Raw genomic sequence first — 19,362 nt, forward strand, 5'->3', positions numbered from 1 at the left:
AAGGACTGCCATGTTAGTAAATATCGGGGAATACATTATTGCAAGGTATTTCTCTGTATTTCAGACTAATTAAATTCTTGTACTGGAATGATTACATAATTGAATCGGTTTTCTAGGATTATTTGAACACGTATGTGTAATTTGATGAAAGATTTCAGACCAACTGTAAAACACAGTTGTAATATTGTAGTTTGCGTACAGAAAAAGTCGCTGCTGCTTATCTTATTTATTTTTTTATTGTGTTTTATTGGTAAAATTTTGAATATTTGGTAAAAAAAATCTTTTTTTTTTTTTGCGTTTGAGTGTCTTCATATAATACGTTTTAATAGGAAAATATAGTTTCATTTCCCATAGGTATTGACAGTTTTCGTATTATGCATAATTATTTATTAATGCTGTGTTGGAAAAATCTTGTTTCGATTCTATAATATCGCATGTCTTTGCACTTTGTGTTTTACTTTTGAGTGACAGAGTGACAGTAAAAAAAAAAAAAAAAAAAAATTGAGTTTTCAGATTTTGAGTTTAAATGTATGTGTTGAATGGTAAAGGATTTTTACCGGATGTCTTTACATCCAAAAAGTTCACTATTTTACACTGAGAAAAGGGTTAACTGTAACCCCGAAACACGTAATTTGCTAATTTTGTGCTTTAAAACGCTGTTCATTACCATTTACTTAATAATTTTAGGAATTTGATTTTTACTATTTAGAAATACATTAAAAAACATTTAATTGGACTGCTAAATCAATTCCATATTCTTTGGGAGGGGCATGGCCCTGTGCGCCCCTTACATTTTTCCTTTCAGTTTTGTGTTCTAGTGAGAAAAATTTGGTGCTGAAACACATTGCTTAGGAACTTGGAGGTCGCTGGGCAAAGGGCTTGGCTAAGGGGTCCTTATTATTACATAGGCAAAGCTTCAATCTGCCTATGTACTAATTAGGCTATGAAAAAATCTGGATAATAGAATTATGGAAACTTTGTATTAATACTTACGGTAACAAAATATTTCTCTCATCATTACATAACCTATTTTTTTAAAGCGTAGAGATGGTGTCGCAGTTCCAGTTCCTCACCGAGTCTCTTGCAACCGGGGCTGATGCGAACTGGACGGTGGTTTAGAGTCCCTGCTTTTTATTGACCCCCAAAGAGCTAAAATTGTTTTAGCCAATGTCTAAGCTAAAGTTGTATGTTTCAATTCGGGGAGGGGGGAGGGGGGATGTTTGGCCTCTGGGCCTTCTGATATTTTAATCAGGCCCTGTTAGCAACCATCGAACAAAACTTTATTTATCCTAAACTTTGAATATTTTTTTTTCATATCGTAGAAAAGTGCTGCTGATGGAATCAAAACTAAAATGGGAATTTTCATCTGTTTTATTGGTGTGTATTGTGCATGTGTTTGATGGGGGGGGGGGGGGGGGGCAGGGCTTACTGACCCGCGGGCCGATGCGCCCTCGAACACTCTTTGTGCGCCTTTTTTGCACCCTTAAACCTGTTCTGTTTTTTTTAATAGCCTGTGTGACTACCAGTACGACTTCGTTTTTTATTCTTTCTTTATTTAATTTTTTTTAGCGTCTTTGAACTTGTGTGATTCCGTTTTTTTTTCTGCGCGCCATCTTTTCTTTTATGCCCTCAAACCTACGTGCTCTCAGTTATTTTTGCGTCCTTGATATCCTGAGCGCCTTCGTTCTTTTGCGCCGTCGATCCTGTGCGCTTTTTTTTTTTGTGTCTTCAAATCTATGCGGACTTTCTTTTTTTTTTCATTTTTTTCAATGGATTTTTTTAAAGCCCTCAATCCTGTGCGCCTTTGTTTCTTTTTTGCATCCTCAAGCCCTTGCACTCTCGGTTATTTTTGCGCCCTTGATATAGTGAGCGCCTTCATTTTTTTAATTTTTTTTGCGACTTCAAGCCGGTGAACTTCTAAACTTTGAAAAAACGCGCTTTTTTCTTTTTTTTTTTTCCCTTTTTCTTCTTTTTTTTTTTACATAATAGCGGTGGGAGAAAATAAAATCCAAGTCAACTTCAAATTTTAAATATATGTTTCTCCTACTTAATATTTTCCTTAACAATAACTTATCTTACATCTTGAAGTATACGTTTGATGTTTGAATTGAAAAAAGGTTAACTTGTCTTTTTTTCTTTCTTTTTTTTTTTTTTTTTTTGAAATTTGGGGTCCTCTTATAAACTAGGGAACTGTGCTAACAGATGTGTTTTCCATCGATCCCAAACTCCTCACGTGCTCGACAAGAGTTCTAAGAAGTTGGTGCTGCCATCTGTGATCAATGCTGTGTCTTAACGCTTTTTTGAAGCGAAATAAAGCAAAAATTTCAGTTGTTATTTTTACCAACGTTTACTTTTCACTTTCACGTTTTTTGGAATCGTTTTGACGTTTTCCAGGTTCAATGAACTGAAATACGGAATCATCAAGAACAGCAGTTACTTTATCAAAGTCTTAAAAAATAGGGGGAGGGGAGTGTGATTTTTTTTTAACATGAAATTTTTGGAAGACATTTTTTTTTGGACTTGTCTCACAAGAAATCGATGCAAAATTTATCCTTTTTCCGTACTCCTACCAAAATCACGTAGTCAGGTCTCTTTTTCAATAAAGATACCTCAAAACTAAGACAGGATAGAGTCAGTGTCAGTTGCAAAAATGGTTCAGAGATTTATTTTTAATTAATTGTGAATTTTCTGGAAGTACGGCACAATTCTGTGTAATGAATACGAGTGATAGCGATCAGGGGGGGGGGGGGTGGCAGCTAAAATAAAAGTTTACTTTTTATTTTCTTTTTCTTAATTTATTATTTGAAAAAAGCAACTATGCTCTTGCCTTTCAGAGATTTATTTGTCTCAACGAAATCGTTACTAACTGATTTTGAAGTCTGCCAATCATATATTTTTTAGCCTTCACACATCAATTAATATATTTTCTTTATAAAATAGCTTTTGTTTGTGTATAAATTTTCATTTAACTTTATTTTGCCATCTTATCTTTCACTTTTAAATTGACTTTAGAAGATTTGTATCAAACTTCAATGATGCCGGATTCTGTTAATGGCAGTAGAACAGTCTGTTCTTAAAGCACTTTAATTATTTTTCTTGAATCATTTTTACTTTCTTCTATATAAATATCTGTCTCCGTATCTGTGTGTGTGACCCATTTTTTGTGGCTTTAATTTTTAAAAAATTCCAGAGAACATCCTACATGAAACACCCTCCCCCCCGAAAACCCCCCCTTCCTATTATTAAGAGTCTTTTATAAAACTGCGTTTTGAATGCTACAATTTTGAAAAAGTTACACCCTCTCATTAATAAACACAGTCGAAGATAATCATCTACAATTGTGTTTTTTGAGCTTTAATTTCGAAAAATTGTCGGAGGAGGGCCACTGAACCTCTCCTTCCTCTAAATAACTAAAAAGCTGCAAGTTAGAAAAATTTCAGAAGCTTCTCCCACTTTTCTGATGATCTTAAACTTGGTTTTCAATGCTATAATTTCGGAAAATCTTCGGGGAAGAAGTTCCGAAAATTTCGTTCCCCTAACATTATTGAAGGTAGGTCAGCCAGCCTCTCCTTGCCCATACATTACCAACGGTCGTCGATAACTTCGATTTCAAAACTACTATTTCGAAAAATTTCCGGGGTCCTTCTCGGAGTGAATATTCTACTCAGGACAAGGGTCATATTGCTTAGATCTTGATCTAGTAATGACTCCCTCTTTGACCTGATAATAAATCCACTCTCTCTCTGTTTATTTATTCATACACTTAAGAAATATAAATAAGGTGTCACAAAACTCAGGGGTTTCGTATCTTTTTCACTCAAGGGCCACATTGTAAATTTTGAGGGGCGAAATGGGGTAATAATCCAACAATATTTTTTCAGATAGCTTATTTAGCGCTCCCCCCCCCCCCATGTACCTACGTTTTTTTATGTTTTTTTTTTTCCTGAGTGGTGGTTTTTGAGATTTTTTTGTGTTTACTTTTCTTGAAAAATGCCTAAAAGGAAATAACAAATTTTTATTTTTAGTTTGTTTGCTTCCCGCCGGCCGAAATTTGGATCAGCGGTAGGTGGTTTTATCGCTACACTTCAGCTTACTGCCCTGAGTCAGAAGTTGCTACCCCACGCCACATAGCTCAACTCCCAGGGCCGTTGCGAAATCAAAATTTAGAGGGAGAGGGGGGGGGAGTGTATTAAATTGACGGCCCCCCCCCCCTTTTTTTATATAAAATGCATCTCCAAAACAAAGGTTTTTCCCTATTAAAGTTTTGGAACTTGTCTCAAAAAGTACATTTTTGACGATCGTTGGTAATGTTAAAGGGAGAAGAAGTTCGGTTGCGCTCTCCTGATCATTTTTCGAAATTGCAGCTTTAAAAACTCAATTTTAACGTTCTTAGAAAATGTTAAGGAAAAGAAAGACTCGGGGGCCAAACCCCAGAAAGTTTTCTAATTTATAGTCTTAAAAATGCATTCTATACGATCTATGCAGATGTTCGTGGGAATAGAGATTCAAGGGCTCATCCCCCGACATTTCTCGAAATTGAAATCTTGAAAACGTGATTGTAGAATATCTAGGTAACATTAAGAGGTACCTGCAACTTTTACCAATTGAAGCCCCAAAAACTTAATTTTAGTTGACTTTCAATGTTTTTAGGAGGAGGAATTTTCGGAGAGAGCATTAGATATTTTTAGTTTCTTTTTAAGTCAAATAGACTAAAGAGTATAAAATGTTGCAAAGTTAACCTACCTGATTCAAAGCAACTTCCAAAGGCTCCCGACAGGAGGTCACAGTGACCTCCCAAAAGATTCCTTATTTGGCAAATTTTTCTTTTAAGTTCGAAAAATTTGGAGACAGTGTATTACAATTACAATTCAAACTATATACATGGTCCGATCCAAAATTAATGAGCCTCACGTCATACTGACGCATGCACACCCTGCAGCTCGCTCCGCTTGACAGCGACGCTGGTGGGGGTTGTTGGCTTTACAGCGCAACGCAGCTCAATTGCCTCCCAGCTTTCCGAGCGGTACTATCAGCTTTAACAGTAACCCCTATACGGTGGTGCGTGACACAGCGATATGAAAAGTTCGTCAGAGCAACGCAAAGAGATCAAATTTTGCTTTCGGTTTCCTTCTCAAACGTTCGCAATGCTTCAACTGGCGTTTGGGACTGAGTGTCTTTCTAATTCACAAGTAGAAAAGTCGCACTAAGCCTTTCTTAAGGCCGGTAAGTGGTGACTGACGAACCCCAGTCAGGACGCCCGTCCTCGGTCCGTACTGACGTGAATGTGCAACGAGTGTGTGAATTTTTTAACATGGACGGGTGTTTGAGTCTTTAACAAGTAGCAAACGTCCTCTGGACTTAGCGGAATCAACGGTGCAACGCATTGTTACGGAGAAGTTGCACATGCGGAAAGTCTGCGCGAAACTTGTGCCTGGAGTTCTGACTGAAGAAATTTCCAAGTCAACTCTCCCGTGGTGCCCTAGCCCTTCTACAGTCTTGACTTGTGGCCTCTTAACTTATTCTTGTTTCCAGTACTAAAATCAGCCCTGAAAGGGAAACGTTTCGACTCCATCAAGGAAATCCAAGTACATGTCAAGGCAGCCCTTGCAGATACCTCGAAGCAGGACTTCAGGGATGCCTTTGAGTTATGGAAAAGTCGCCTACAGAAGTACAATGTTGCAGAGAAGGTGCTAATTTTTAAGACTTTTAGGCAGTTGTACTGATCAACTCAATAAATCTGTCTTTTTAAACCAAGACTCATTACTTTTGGATCGTACCATGTATATGTAACAATGTTTTATGTATCTTCTCATTTAGAATACCTCCCAAAAATGTAACTTCGGAGCGCCCCTGGTTATCCTGAATGCGTAATCTCCAGAAAGCGCGACTATAGTTTCCATTTACAATATCACACATACATATTCGACATCAAATCCTTTCTTACTCCGTTATTTGAAACTAGGGATTGACACACAGGTCTTCCGACTTTTTCACATACTGTCTAGTCCGGACAAGAATTTGACTGGGTGTAAATACTAGACTCTCGCATACACCAAATAACAGAAACTGTCTGGAATACGCGAGACAAAATCTGTGATATTTTGGAAAAATAGTTAAAACAAAGATGAAGATGACGAAAAACGATGAGAAAGTGTATTCTCCCCGATATTTCAAAATGTCTGTCGTCAAAAAAATTCGGCTGCGTAACATCAACATAGTCTCCATGTCTGCGTGAAAAACGTTTCATAAATATCTCTTCAACGAAAATCACTCTTTCAAATACAGTTTAAAAAGTTTATTCAAATTTCCAGTTACTAATACTTATTTTTAACTGTACAAAACTTCTTAAGGGGTCTAAGAACCTTTAACCTTCAAAATTTCCGACTTTCTGGAAAAAATACATATTATGCATATTTTAATTCCGAACAATTCGATACCTTATTTATTACCATATACAAAAAACTTTTCAAGCTATCGTAAAAATGCGTAACCTCTCCCCATAGAAATTAATGAAAACAGCAGCTCTTTAAGCCTCTTTTTCTCAGGTGCCGGTTTCTTCGGTTTTCTCGTTTTGCGCGCATTATATGTCAGAAAGTTTCTTATATATTTCCGTAAAACTTTTAATGTATGTTTATTGGGTTTATTGGGGGACCTAAACCTAAATTTAGTTTTTTAAAAAAAATTATTTATTTATTTTTTTGAAATTTTAAAAGTTAATATCAAAAATTTCCAAAATTTTGGGCAAAAAAATTTTTTTTTAATATTAACTTTCATTTTTAGTTAAAACTTAGGTTCAAATTTTAAAAATATACCAGACAAACATGCATGAAAAGTTTTACGGAAATATGTAAGAAACTTTCTGAGAAATCATGCGCGCAAAACGAGAAAACCGAAGAACCGGCACCTGAGAAAAAGAGGTTTATACAGCTGCTGTTAACATAAATCTCTATGGGGAAAGTTTACACATTTTTACGGTAACTGAAAAAGTTTTTGGCGTATGGTAATAAATAAGGTATCAAATTGTTCAGAATTAATATATGCATAACATATATTCTTTCCAGAAAATCGAAAATTTTGAAGGTTAAAGGTCCTTAGATCCCTAGTTCGGTTAGTTATTTTATAGTTACGTATTGTTTAGAGCAGTGATTCCCAAACGCTTCCAATTCACGACACCCTAATTTATCTCTTATATATCACACTCTGGCAAAGGAAGTAACATTTCGTGAAAATTAAGGTTTTACGCAATAGTAGATTTTAGTGATTTTGTCTCAAATATTCGAAAATTTATAAAACATTATGATGCGATGTTGACTGGTTAGTTTTTCTTGCCTAAACTAAAAATGCACACTTAAATGTCGAAAACTTATACGCTAAGTTAAGAAAATTCAATGATATTTTAGTACTGTTAATATCGTTTTTACGCCACAACGCAAGCTAGCTTTCGAATAGTATTAAATTTCGCTTTTAAATCAGTAGCTAGTACGTTTTTCTCAAGTTTTGAGTTGTGTCACTTTCCTTGCCTTCGTGCGATATGTTACCGTGAAAGATCGAAATCGGAAGATGTCGACTTTCTCCGGTGATTCACTGGAAATATTCAGTCCATGTTTTTGACACGTGAAATTATACACAGTCTAATGTCTCACTGGATTATGTTCTCTGCAGCATAGCACCCAGTTTGGAAACCCCTAGTTTTGAGTAAATTACTTAGTTTCTTGTTTATTCTCTGCAAAATTCCGAAAACGTGTTTTCAGAACGTTTTTACTTCCTTTTATCAAAAAGGAAATATTGTATTCGCGAAAAAAATTTCCATTTTGCTCGCCCCCGAATGAATATTGAGTTTTTTTTTCAACCCGACCACACGTGGATATATGCCTAAGAACGGTTAGACACCCGAAGTATCCATTTTGACGATCCCCGAGTTAATTACGACGAGTTTTCTCGTGGCGTCCGTATGTACGTGTGTATGTACGTATGTGTCTCGCATAACTCAAAAACGGTATGTCTTAGAAAGTTGAAATTTAGTACGTAGACTCTTAGTGGGGTCTAGTTGTGCATCTCCCCTTTTGGTTGCATTCGGATATTCCAAAGGTGGTCTTTTACACCTTTTTGGGGTGAAATCATTGTTAATTCCTATGCAAACTCAAGTGGTGGTATAATTTGGCGAACACATGGCAAAATATCGCCAAGCTTTTGCTTGGCGAGTTTTGTTGCCATTTTGCTGACAAATTTGGCCCTTTTTTTCTGATTTTAAAATCTGGTTTCAATTTGGCCATATTTCGAGAGTTAACCATTGAATCACATTAAAGCTGCCAATATTGGGAAAATTTAGGTATCTGAATGAAAATATTTTAAGTGTTTCTTTGCTTATTCCGTGACACTATTATCATTAAATTGGAGTAAAAGGAAGTCATGTGATGCACACATCAGCTCGTTTACGAACATTTTACGAATCGAAATCCCTACCTTTCTGTCTGTATATATTAAGACTAACTCCGCTAAGGATAATTATCCTATACTGACTGTCAAATTCAATTTATATTCGTCTACCTGCTCAATGCATTGGGCCAAATCTTGTAAAATAATTTTCGTGAAACTTAGAAAAAAATGGAAATTACTTCTAATTTGGAAAAGATTTCTGCATTATATGATTCAAAATATTAGCTACACGTAAGGAAACTATTGTTTAAAGGGGTCTAAGGACCTTTAAACTTCAAAATTTTCGATTTTCTGGAAAAAATATATGTTATGCACAGTGTAATTCTGAACAATTTGATACCTTATTTATTACTATACGCCAAAAACTTTTCGAGTTATTGTAAAAATGCCTAAACTTTCCCCATAGAGATTTATGTTAACAGTAGCTGTTTAAGCCTCTTTTTCTCAGGTGTCGGTTTCTTAGGTTTTCTCGTTTTGCGCGCATGATATCTCAGAAAGTTTCTTATATATGTCCGTAAAACTTTTAATGTATGTTTATCTGGTTTATATTTATGACTTGAACCTAAATTTATTTATTTTTTTAAAATTATTTATGCATTTTTTTTGAAATTTGGTAAGTTAATATCGAAAACTTCCAAAATTTTGGGTAAAAAAATATTTATTTTTAAATATTAACTTTAATTTTTTCGTTGAAATTTAGGTTCAGATCGTTAAGATGTATCAGACAAACATGCATGAAAAGTTTTACGGAAATATATAAGAAACTTTTTAAAATAACATGCGCGCAAAACGAGAAAACCGAAGAAATCGGCACCTGAGAAAAAGAGGCTTAAACAGCTGCTGTTAACATAAATCTCTACGGGGAAAGTTTACGCATTTTTACAATAACTCGAAAAGTTTTTGCCGTATGGTAATAAATAAGGTATCAAATTGTTCAGAATAAAATTATGCATAACATATATTTTTTCCAGAAAATCGAAAATTCTGAAGATTAAAGGTCCTTAGACCCCTTGTTTTAAGCCACTTGCGGTTCAGAGTCATAGAGAAAAAGTCAAACAATGAGCATCTTTTTGTACGCATTCCTTATTGATATTTTACCTTATAATTTTTAAAAATTAATTAGACACACCAATAAAGTGTTACACCTTTTGCGTAGTTGGGGGTCAGTGCAAAAAATAAAGATCAAGACATAAGATGCATGAAGTAAAAATATTTAACCCCGTTTTAGTACACAAGACACGTCGAAAATGGGGGGGGGGGGGCGAGTCATTTGACCCACTCGGAATCTTATTGTAAGCCGTAGTGTAGCTCATTAAAAATAGTTCAAGCACCACGCCGTACATTTTGAGTGGTACGTGCGAATACACCGGCAGTAGGAAGTAACACACCGGGAAAGAGTATTTTAGGATAAAAAGATTTTGTACGGCATTTAGTTAATTTTAAAGGTGATCAATTAAGAGGTATTTTTAACTTTTTGCCGTACAAAAAAAAAAAAAAAAAAAAAAAAAAAAAAAAAAAAAAACGTGAGAAAATGCCCAAAAGTTTTGGTTTTCCAGTTATTTTACGGATTTTTTCAGTGATTTTAATATGTACGGCATTAATTTCTTTTCTTTTCTTTTTACATATAATTTCATTTTTTAGCCTACTTTCCCAGTAAAAGTCAGAAAAAGAAGAAAAAAGCATGAAAGAAGGCTTAATGCATCTTAAAAATATCGCGAAAAACAAAAAAAAAAAAAAAAAAAAGTCAAAAATAAATAAAATAATTAAATAAATATCAAAAAATTAAAAATTGGAAAGTAGGGTATTGAGATGGGGAAAAATGTCTGTCGGTCTGTCTGTCTGTCCCCCCTAATAACTTTTGAATGAATAGTCCGATTCGAACAAACTTTTTTTTGTTCGAAAGATCTCGACGAGGGCACCTCATTCCCATATTTCACTTTTTGATTTGAACTATTTTTGTTCAATTTTGAACAGTTCAAAAAAACTTAACATTAGCGCCTACGGGGAAATTGAAGGCAATTCTGAACTATGAGGCGAACTTGCTTCAAACAAACTTTGTAGGAAAAAGCTTTTGATAAAAAACTTGTATATAAATATATATATTTGATTTGAACAATTTTCCGTTCAATTTTGAACAGTTCAAATCCCTCAACATTAGTGCCTCCAGGGAAACTGAAAGTCAATGTAGATTCCGTACTTGAAGGCGGATTTACTTCAAACAAATTTTGTTGGAGATAGCTCATGACGCTAAACTCCAGACTCCGATTCCGAGAATTTAGGGGCACCTGACTCCGACTCCTACTCCTGTGCCGATAATTAATCGGACTCCGACTCCCCGACTTCGACCCTGACTTCGTAGCTTTGGCAAAAATTTATACACGGAGGACAAATGACTGAGTCCGATTCTCGGGTACTCGACTCCGACTCCTTTATCTCAAAATGAGATTGACTCCGACTCCACAGATATGGTTTTAACTGCGAAATAATTATTGTTGATATGACTTTTTTTATTTTCACGCTGAAGTTTTAATTTAGGTATTTAGTTTTCGGGGAATAAACTTGAAGTCATTTATGTTTCTACATAAAGATATGCGCAGACGATTATTATTATTATTATTATTTTTTTTTGACAATGAAAAGTATTTCTTTAAATTGACATTTTACTGTTTTTATTTATTTTGGTAAGTGCATTAATTCATTTAAGAAATTATTTTTTGCAACAGGGGAAAAAGAAACGATTTTTTTTTGATCGATGTATTTATTTTAATAAGCTTATTAATTTTAATTATTATTTTTTTGTTTTGAAAGCTGTTAAAGATTTTTTTTAATGGAAAAAAGTGTATTAGCTGCTTTGTTTAAAAGCTGCTGCTATTTTATTTGTTCGTTTTTTTTAAAATTTAATTTAATTTTTATTTTTTTACGCGTTTATTTTTTTTAGATGAGTGAGGAATATTTTATTCCTAGAAATTAGCTTAAAATATTAAAAAAAATATGTTTGAAACAGTTTGCGACTTTAGCTATTTTTGAGAATATTGATCAGGTACTAGAAAGTAGTATGGGTATACGGGAAAGTAGGCTCGTATAGTTCTAGACAGAACTTCTTGTTTTTCACTGCCGTACTAACTTATTTGTACGATAGTGAAAATATGGGGGTGCCAACCCCTTCTTTCAGACCGAGAGTTGCAGGTCATTTGGTTCATCAAAATTTTTTAAGATTCTATAAATTCTTTAAATAACTATGGTTTGTGATATAATGCCGTACATTTTGGGTGGTACATAGCAGGAAGCGACGCATCGGGAAAGGGTATTTTAGGATAAAAAGATTTTGTACGGCATAAAGTTCATTTCAAAGATAATCAATTAAAAATCGTTTTTTACTTGTTGCCGTAAAAAAAAAAAAAGGTCAGGAAAGGCCCAAAATTTTTGGTTTTCTAATTATTTTACGGACTTTTTAAGTGGTTTTACCATGTATGGCATTAGCATATTTTCTTTTTTTTTAATATTGCATTTTTTTTTCAATGCCGTGCCAATTTATTGGCACGGCATTCAAAAAAACAATTTATTGGTACGGGGATGAAAATATGAGTATCAACCCTTCCATTCAGATCGAGGGTTGCAGGTCATTTGATCTTTCATAATTTTTTAAGATTCTAAAACTTCTTTAAATAATATGACTTAATATAATGCCGTACATTTTTCATGGAACATATGACCAAACAAAAAAAAGTGCTCTCCAGGATGGGGAAATACGGTAAAATATTTTTTTACGGCATATACATACTTTTTTTAGTGATGATAATAAAATTCTGTAAAAACTAAATGTCGCTTGAAAAAAAAGTACCTACTCGAAAATTTTTTTTTCTACCTCATTTATTAACTATATAAATCAATCACTTAATAGATTGCTGCTAGATAAGTTGATACAGTACGGTGTTTGTGAAGTTCAATTCGAATGCTTGCATTATTTAATTTTTTAGTCATGTCGTATATACGAGTATTTACAGGTACAAGAATGCAAACAATACTTTACATCGGTATTTTTATTCAACATTTATTGAAGCATCTGAATCTGCTTTTGAATTAAATTGTCCTAAAAAGCTGCAAGTGTGGGGAGTGGGGTTCTATTCAATGACGTTCCCATCAATTTTTCTGAGGGTATACTCCCAGAAATCCATTATACACAATATGTGTATGCATCATATACATATGTTTAAAAAATGTTTGATAGCATACGGCGTATCTAGAGTTTACCCTCTGATTCTTTTTGTCTGTTAATGTTTTCCAAAATTTTAGTATTTGTGATTCCCCCTCACCCCCTCCCATTTATGAGCCTCAGTCACTTTTGATCTTTGGAAGCGTTTGTTTTGATTATTACTCTTACGTACCAGCTTTTTTGTTATTTTCGTTTTTTTTTTCAAATTTTAAAAACAGTTTTGAAAAAAAAAAAAAATGTGATCCCATTGAGATCACATTTTTTTTTTGAAAATTGTTGAAATTTTCAAGTTGAAATTTTGTACAAATGTAGATAAAATACACAAAATTGTTTGGAAATTAAAAAAAAAATCATTCTATGTTTTCTAAGAAATTTAAATTTTAAATTTAATTTTGAATTTTTAAAAATGAAACTTTTTACAAAATTAGTCATGCTGCATATCATATTAAACAGCAACTAATGTACTTTAAAATGCTTTTTACTAAATCTTTCTATCTATATTTGATACTGAGTTATCGTCCATTTTATGTTCAAGTATTCATGAAAAAAAGAGGGTTTTTCCAAAAATCAAAGTCTGATAAATAAAAAAATAAAAGCGATAAAAATCTAAAAAATTGGACTTTTAATTACTTTGAAGGGTACAATCGATGAGCCAAATTTCAAAGAAATCCAAAAATGTGATGAAAAAAATTTAGATTATTGTGCAATTATTACAATTTCAGTTTTAAACACATTACTTTGATGTTTCTATTCAATTTCCACCTTATCTATAATTGCAATATTTAGAAAAAATTAGAATATATTTTTGTGCCATTAAAACCAAGTTTTACGATAAAGTTGACGAAAAAAGTTAGGGGCACTTGATTCCTTACAAATTGCAAAGTTGAATAAAAAGTCAATTTTTCCATTTCTTTTCTTAAAATGTAGTTTGAAACTTTTAGTATAGCTCAAAAAAGTTTAGAAACAATTTGATCAGTATTAACTAGATCTTCTAAATATTTCAACTACACTGCTTCTCAATGATTTTGGGTTCTTTAATCGCTGGTTTTTTGGTAGGAGTTTTTTTTTACAAAATTTCAACTAAAGTAATAATAGTAACTAAAGTAATAATAGTAACTAAAGTATAACCCTAGAATTTTAAGCGTATTATTTTTAGTGTACAAAATATTTTAGTAGAAAAGTATTGTTTATTGAAAAAAAAGAAGAATTTTTAAATTAAAAAAAAAGAGAAAAAAATCAAGCTTTATTTTTTTTACTTTTGTTTTGTTTCTTCCCTTTAAAATCATGCTTTTTTAATACTTAAATAGTAACTTCGTTAATAATTAAAAGTCTTTTACAATATAAACATAAGTAAAGATCTTTAAATTATAAAAACAGTATCTAAAACCTATTATTAATCCCCCTTAAAGGTATATTTTTCATACTTTAAATAACTCTAGTTTTTATTGATTGGGAAATTTTAAAATCTCTTCAAGTTTTCCCCTAAGGACGCGTCATTGATTTTTTTTTTCAGATCATCATTATGCAGAAAGAAAAGGGAAGAAAAACGAAAGAGAAAGACCACGCAATCACACAAAATAATCACACTTTTACTAATCATTATTTATTTTATTTATATCTCCTTTAACAACTTTTAAGTTGATACACGTGTCAAAACCAGAAAGGTTTTTAGTATTTTTTCTATAAATTTCACACGCAGGACATCATTTTTCCCTTCCAAAGAAGGGCTTCTGTAGTCACGGTGACTTCCTAAGATTCGGTCCCGCATTGTTGTTTGGGCTCGTCTGTAGCAAGCCTTCGACTAACTGAAATGAAATAACGCTTGTCTCCGTCTACACCTGTGCTGGGGATACGCACACATCAACATACCTGGTTCATTGCTAAAAGCTGGTTCGATTTATCTGTGTGTGAATGTGTTATTTATTCATTCCAATCGAGCTATAGTTTTACGAATCTTAATAAAGTTTCTAAAGTAACCTTTTATAATTATTGATGTGAATAACTATCTACTAAGATGACCCATAAAATCGTTCAATATTGTTTAATATTAAAGGGCGATATCAATAAATGTATTTTCAAAGTAACCTTCTGTGCTTATTGATGAGAACTAGTTACTACACTGTTCAGCGATATTGCTCAATCTTGAAAGTTTAATATTGGTTTGATAGCAAAGAAAGGCATCAGTTCAAAGTAACTTTTTATGCTTTTTGAAATGAAGATTTATCTGCTAAAATGCCTTATGATATCGGTAAATCTTGGAAAGTAATATATCGGTTAATATTGGTTCAACTAACGAAGAACGGTAATGATAAACTTAACATGTTAAACAGGAAACAATACAGATCTTCAGTATACATTATTGTGCGTACATAAAATATAAATACATAAATTTTCTTTAAGCATATGAGATTAGGAATGTAAATGTATTTTCATTGTTCCTACAATAAAACTAATTTGAAAGCATAGGATCCGCCAAGAAATACGTGTAGACCACGCAACAAATATATGCTTGCCGCATTTTCTAAAATTAAATAAAGTTTGATAAATATTTAAATGAAGAAAATCATTTGTACTAATCATAATTAGATGACATGATTGAGCTGAGAATATTTTTGATTTTGCTGCTCTGTCTGCGTTAAAGAACTATTTACTGACTAAAACTTCTATGTTTTTCAACCAAATAGGGATATTAAGTCAAAAGGAAAACAAAGATGCAATGCCTATATATAAAAAGTTTTAGCAAAAAAAAACTTTTTTGGGAAAAAAATGCAGTTCGAAGCTTTATTTCACAACAGAGTTGTATACTACCAAGCAGTTTTTTTCAGCTATTACAACAATGAATTTCTTTCATTTTACTCAATACAGTAAAACCTGTGAAGTTGACCACATTTGTAAGTTGACCACCTGTCTAAGTTGACCGTTTTTTTTTCAGGCACGGAATTAGCCTTTATCACGTAAATCAACCTTTGTAAGTTGACCACCTGTTTAAGTTGACCACTAAAGTAGTGCACCGCAAGTGGTCAACTTACACAGGTTTCACTGTAATACAATAAATTTTGCTTTAATTTGATTTCAAAAAGCACAAGTAAAGTTATAACTTTTAGTATAATATGCTGGTAACTCTACCAGCATATTAGTCATCATTACAATTTCTTTATAGTATGCTTTACATCTGTAGATGGAAAAAAAACTGCAAGTTTAGTGCGCACTAATATTCTTGCTCAGTTGAAGGAGCTGCTGTAGCATTTAGTTGTTATTAATTAGTGAACATACATAAGATGAAAATATATACAAAATGAAAAATGTAAATAAATAAAACTATATAATTTTAAAAAAGTATATACATCGTATCATACGTGTATGCTAATAGGAATGTGAATATATACAAGATATATTAGCATCGAAATTAATGTTAGTATAAATATACATTTTGCCTGTGAATAAACCAATAATATATTAATTTTATATAATTTTTTTTGTTAATATATGTATGTTTATATATATATATTTATAAATATATATGATTAATTAGGCATTATATTGAACCATACTTTCAATGAACCAGGTAGCTAAACAATGACGACTGGAAATTTTCTCATCATGAGCAGTTTTTACTCCCGATAAAATAAAACGAAAATTCGTTCTATGTAAATAAAATTATTTCACAAGAGAGTGGGAGTAAAAAAAAACGATGGTAAGGGTTGGGGAACATGAACGAGGGGAATTTCCGACGACTTATCTCGCGACTTCTTTCGAATTTGGAGGCGTTTCGAATTCTTCTTCAGGGCGCACTTCGCGTTTACCGAATCTTATGAAGGTATCGTTAACGTTTTCCCTTTTGACTTTGGGATAGCCACGTAAGCATTCGTTTTCGTTCATCAGAGCCTGGAGCAGTTCCCGGCTGTTGCCGATGCGACATCTGAAGAGGAGACGCGGTGGCTGCATCCTGAGCAGACTCGACAGTTCGGGAGATGGCTTGACCTGCTGATCGGGGATCATCACTTGAGGGAAAGGTGGCTTCTCCAGGGAGCCCTCAGCGGATGAGTCCTGCTTCGCGGAAGAACTCCGGCCGAAGCGAATGAAAGTGGAATCGACAGCCTTCTTTCTCTGACTTTGAGTTCCCCCTAAGAAAAAAGGAGGAAAAAAATCAGTAATTACCTCCTTTTACAAAGTAAAGGAAGTATTGTATTCGCGCAAAAAAAATTTCTCCCGAAAATCGGCCTTAATTTCCATTTTGCTCTGTAAATTTCCGAAAACGTGTTTCCAGAACGATTTTACAAAAAAGGAAGTATTGTATTCGCGAAATAATTTGCACTCAAAAATCGGCCTTAACTTCCATTTTGCTTGCCCCCAAATGAATATTGAGTTTTTTTTTCAACCCGACCACACGTGGATATATGCCTAAGAACGTATAGACACACGAAATATCCATTTTGACATTCGACGAGTTAATTACAACGACTTTTCTCGTGACGTCCGTATGTATGTATGTCGCGTAACTCGAAAAAGGTATGTCCTAGAAAGTTGAAATTTGGTACGTAGACTCCTGGTGGGTTTTAGTTGTGCTCCTCCTCTTTTGGTTGCGTTCTGATGGTCCAAAGCGGGTCTTTTACACCTTTTTTGGGGGGGAAATCATTGTTAATTTCAATGCAAACTCAAGTGGTGTTATAACTTGGCAAACACTTGGCGATATACCGCCATGCTTTTAGTTACCAAGTTTTCCACCAACTTGGCGACAAGTTTGGCGGTTTTTTTAAAAATCTTGTTTCATTTTGGCCACTATTGGCGATATTTAGAGAGTTAATCATTGAATCACATTAAAATATCCAATATTGGGAAAATTAATTTGTATAAAACGTTTCTTAACCATTTTATTTTGCGTTTCCCTGGTTACGCATTTCAAATATATCTTTCTCATTTAAATTTCATAAAAGTATTTTAATGTCTGTCGTCATTGTTTGGAAGGGAAATTTTGCATCATGTTTTTTTTTCTTTTATTTAAGCCTGATTGTTGAATATACGTCACTTGACACAATTTTTATTTTCAAGGTAAACATGGACAACGCAACTAGTATGGTATAAATAGCTTAAAGAAACCAATGTGTTCTTTCAGTTTTAATTGTATCACCAGCTCGTTCTTCACCTTTGATCCACACAAAAGTGTCCCACAGTCTCCTTCGGCCAATCTTCAACATTTATTACATGTTTGGACATTTGTCTTAAAAGTAATTTAAATAAAGGATATGATTTTGGGTGACTCATTTTTGAACGTAGTAAAGAAATAAAACCATAGTTTAAAATTTATATCACATAGAATGCAAAAAAAAAAAAAAAAAATCATATTGGAACAGTCTGTTTAATTTTCGAAATTCCAAAGCACCAATTGTAGTAAATAAATTTAATAACTAATTTTCAGGAAGTAGTGACACATTCACTAGTTACCGAGTTTTTCCCGGAATACTATGTTTTCTTAAAAAATTGTTAATAAGCACCAACTTACTTAAAGAACTTAATGTGTAACCTATATAAAAAGCAGCAGCATTCTGCATCATTTGAAAAACAATAATTTTCAAATAAATAACAAATAAGTACCATCGGTAAAACTACTCGTAGAAACTAAACATCAATAAAACATATATTTATGAATCATATGAATATGGTGACTTAAAAGCTTTAACTTCGAATTTTAAAGTAGTCGCGCTCTTGTAAAATCTTGCTTGATTAATAATTCAGTATTCAAAAGTGTTTCAATAAATAATAGCTAAAAATCATTCATAAAAATAGATTATTAGAATAAAGATTGCAAGCAATAAATTCTCTGTTCAATTTTTAATCATTTTTTTTTTACCAGAAAAGAAATGTCTGTTCCAATTACTTGCATACTTTTAGAACATTCGAATAATTTATTTAAATCTTTATTTAATGAATTTCACTACTTGACAATATACAATTAATCTACAGAAATGAAAAGAACTGGTTTAAATTTAACAAAAGTACTTCGAGATTTTAAAGTTCTCATAATTTATAATGCGTTGCAAAGAAAATCAAGCTATTTGATATTAAAATGTTCCTTTGATGTGAAAAAATAAATAAATAAATAAATGAGTATCATTTTGTTCAAAAAAAAAAAAATATTTTTTCATTTCTTACATTACAGAGGAAACGACATTTGACTTTTAAAGCCATATCCTTTACATAGCTTAGAGCTTTGTTTACATATGAAATTCCTAAATAACTAAAAGGAAAATGGCAGTAATGTCGTTCGAGTATAGTGGTAAATTAAAATTACTTATATATAACATATTATTTATTATTTACATATATTACATATATTTCATGAATGAGAGAAAAAGTTATGTGCACAACTTGTGTCTTATTTACCTGTAGTAAATATTAAATGTTTATGAGAAGGAAATATTTGAAGAGTTATTAAAAATAAATAAGTAGTTAAGAGAGTTAATATTCAGCACCAAATTTAAATTCACACGCTAAACTATTCCAACCTTATACAAACTTATTTAATAGCTAAATAGAAGATCACATTTTTTTTTTCATTTTACAGCTTTTATATGCTTTTGTTTTTCTTTTCTTTTTACCTCCCGACGAAAAAAGGTCTGTGGCATCGCAGCCCCTAAACGAATGAACCGGTATTGATAATGCTTTTTTTTTTGTTTGTTCAAAGGGTGACTTGATGGGAAGTGTGCTTAGCTACA

General features: G+C 32.7%; 1 protein-coding gene across 2 annotated transcripts in view; it reads right to left on the reverse strand.

The window, feature by feature from the left end:
• Positions 1–16,154: 16,154 nt before the first annotated feature.
• The window catches only part of LOC129234162 (uncharacterized), an 80,308-nt gene continuing 77,100 nt past the window's right edge, over positions 16,155–19,362 (reverse strand). For both annotated transcript variants that reach the window (XM_054868077.1, XM_054868076.1), the window contains exon 3: positions 16,155–16,773. In XM_054868077.1, the coding sequence (XP_054724052.1) occupies positions 16,385–16,773 (389 nt within the window). In that variant the 3' untranslated portion in view covers positions 16,155–16,384. The remainder of the gene's footprint in view (positions 16,774–19,362) is intronic.

Source organism: Uloborus diversus, chromosome 1, assembly GCF_026930045.1.
Source record: "Uloborus diversus isolate 005 chromosome 1, Udiv.v.3.1, whole genome shotgun sequence".
Taxonomy (NCBI): domain Eukaryota; kingdom Metazoa; phylum Arthropoda; class Arachnida; order Araneae; family Uloboridae; genus Uloborus; species Uloborus diversus.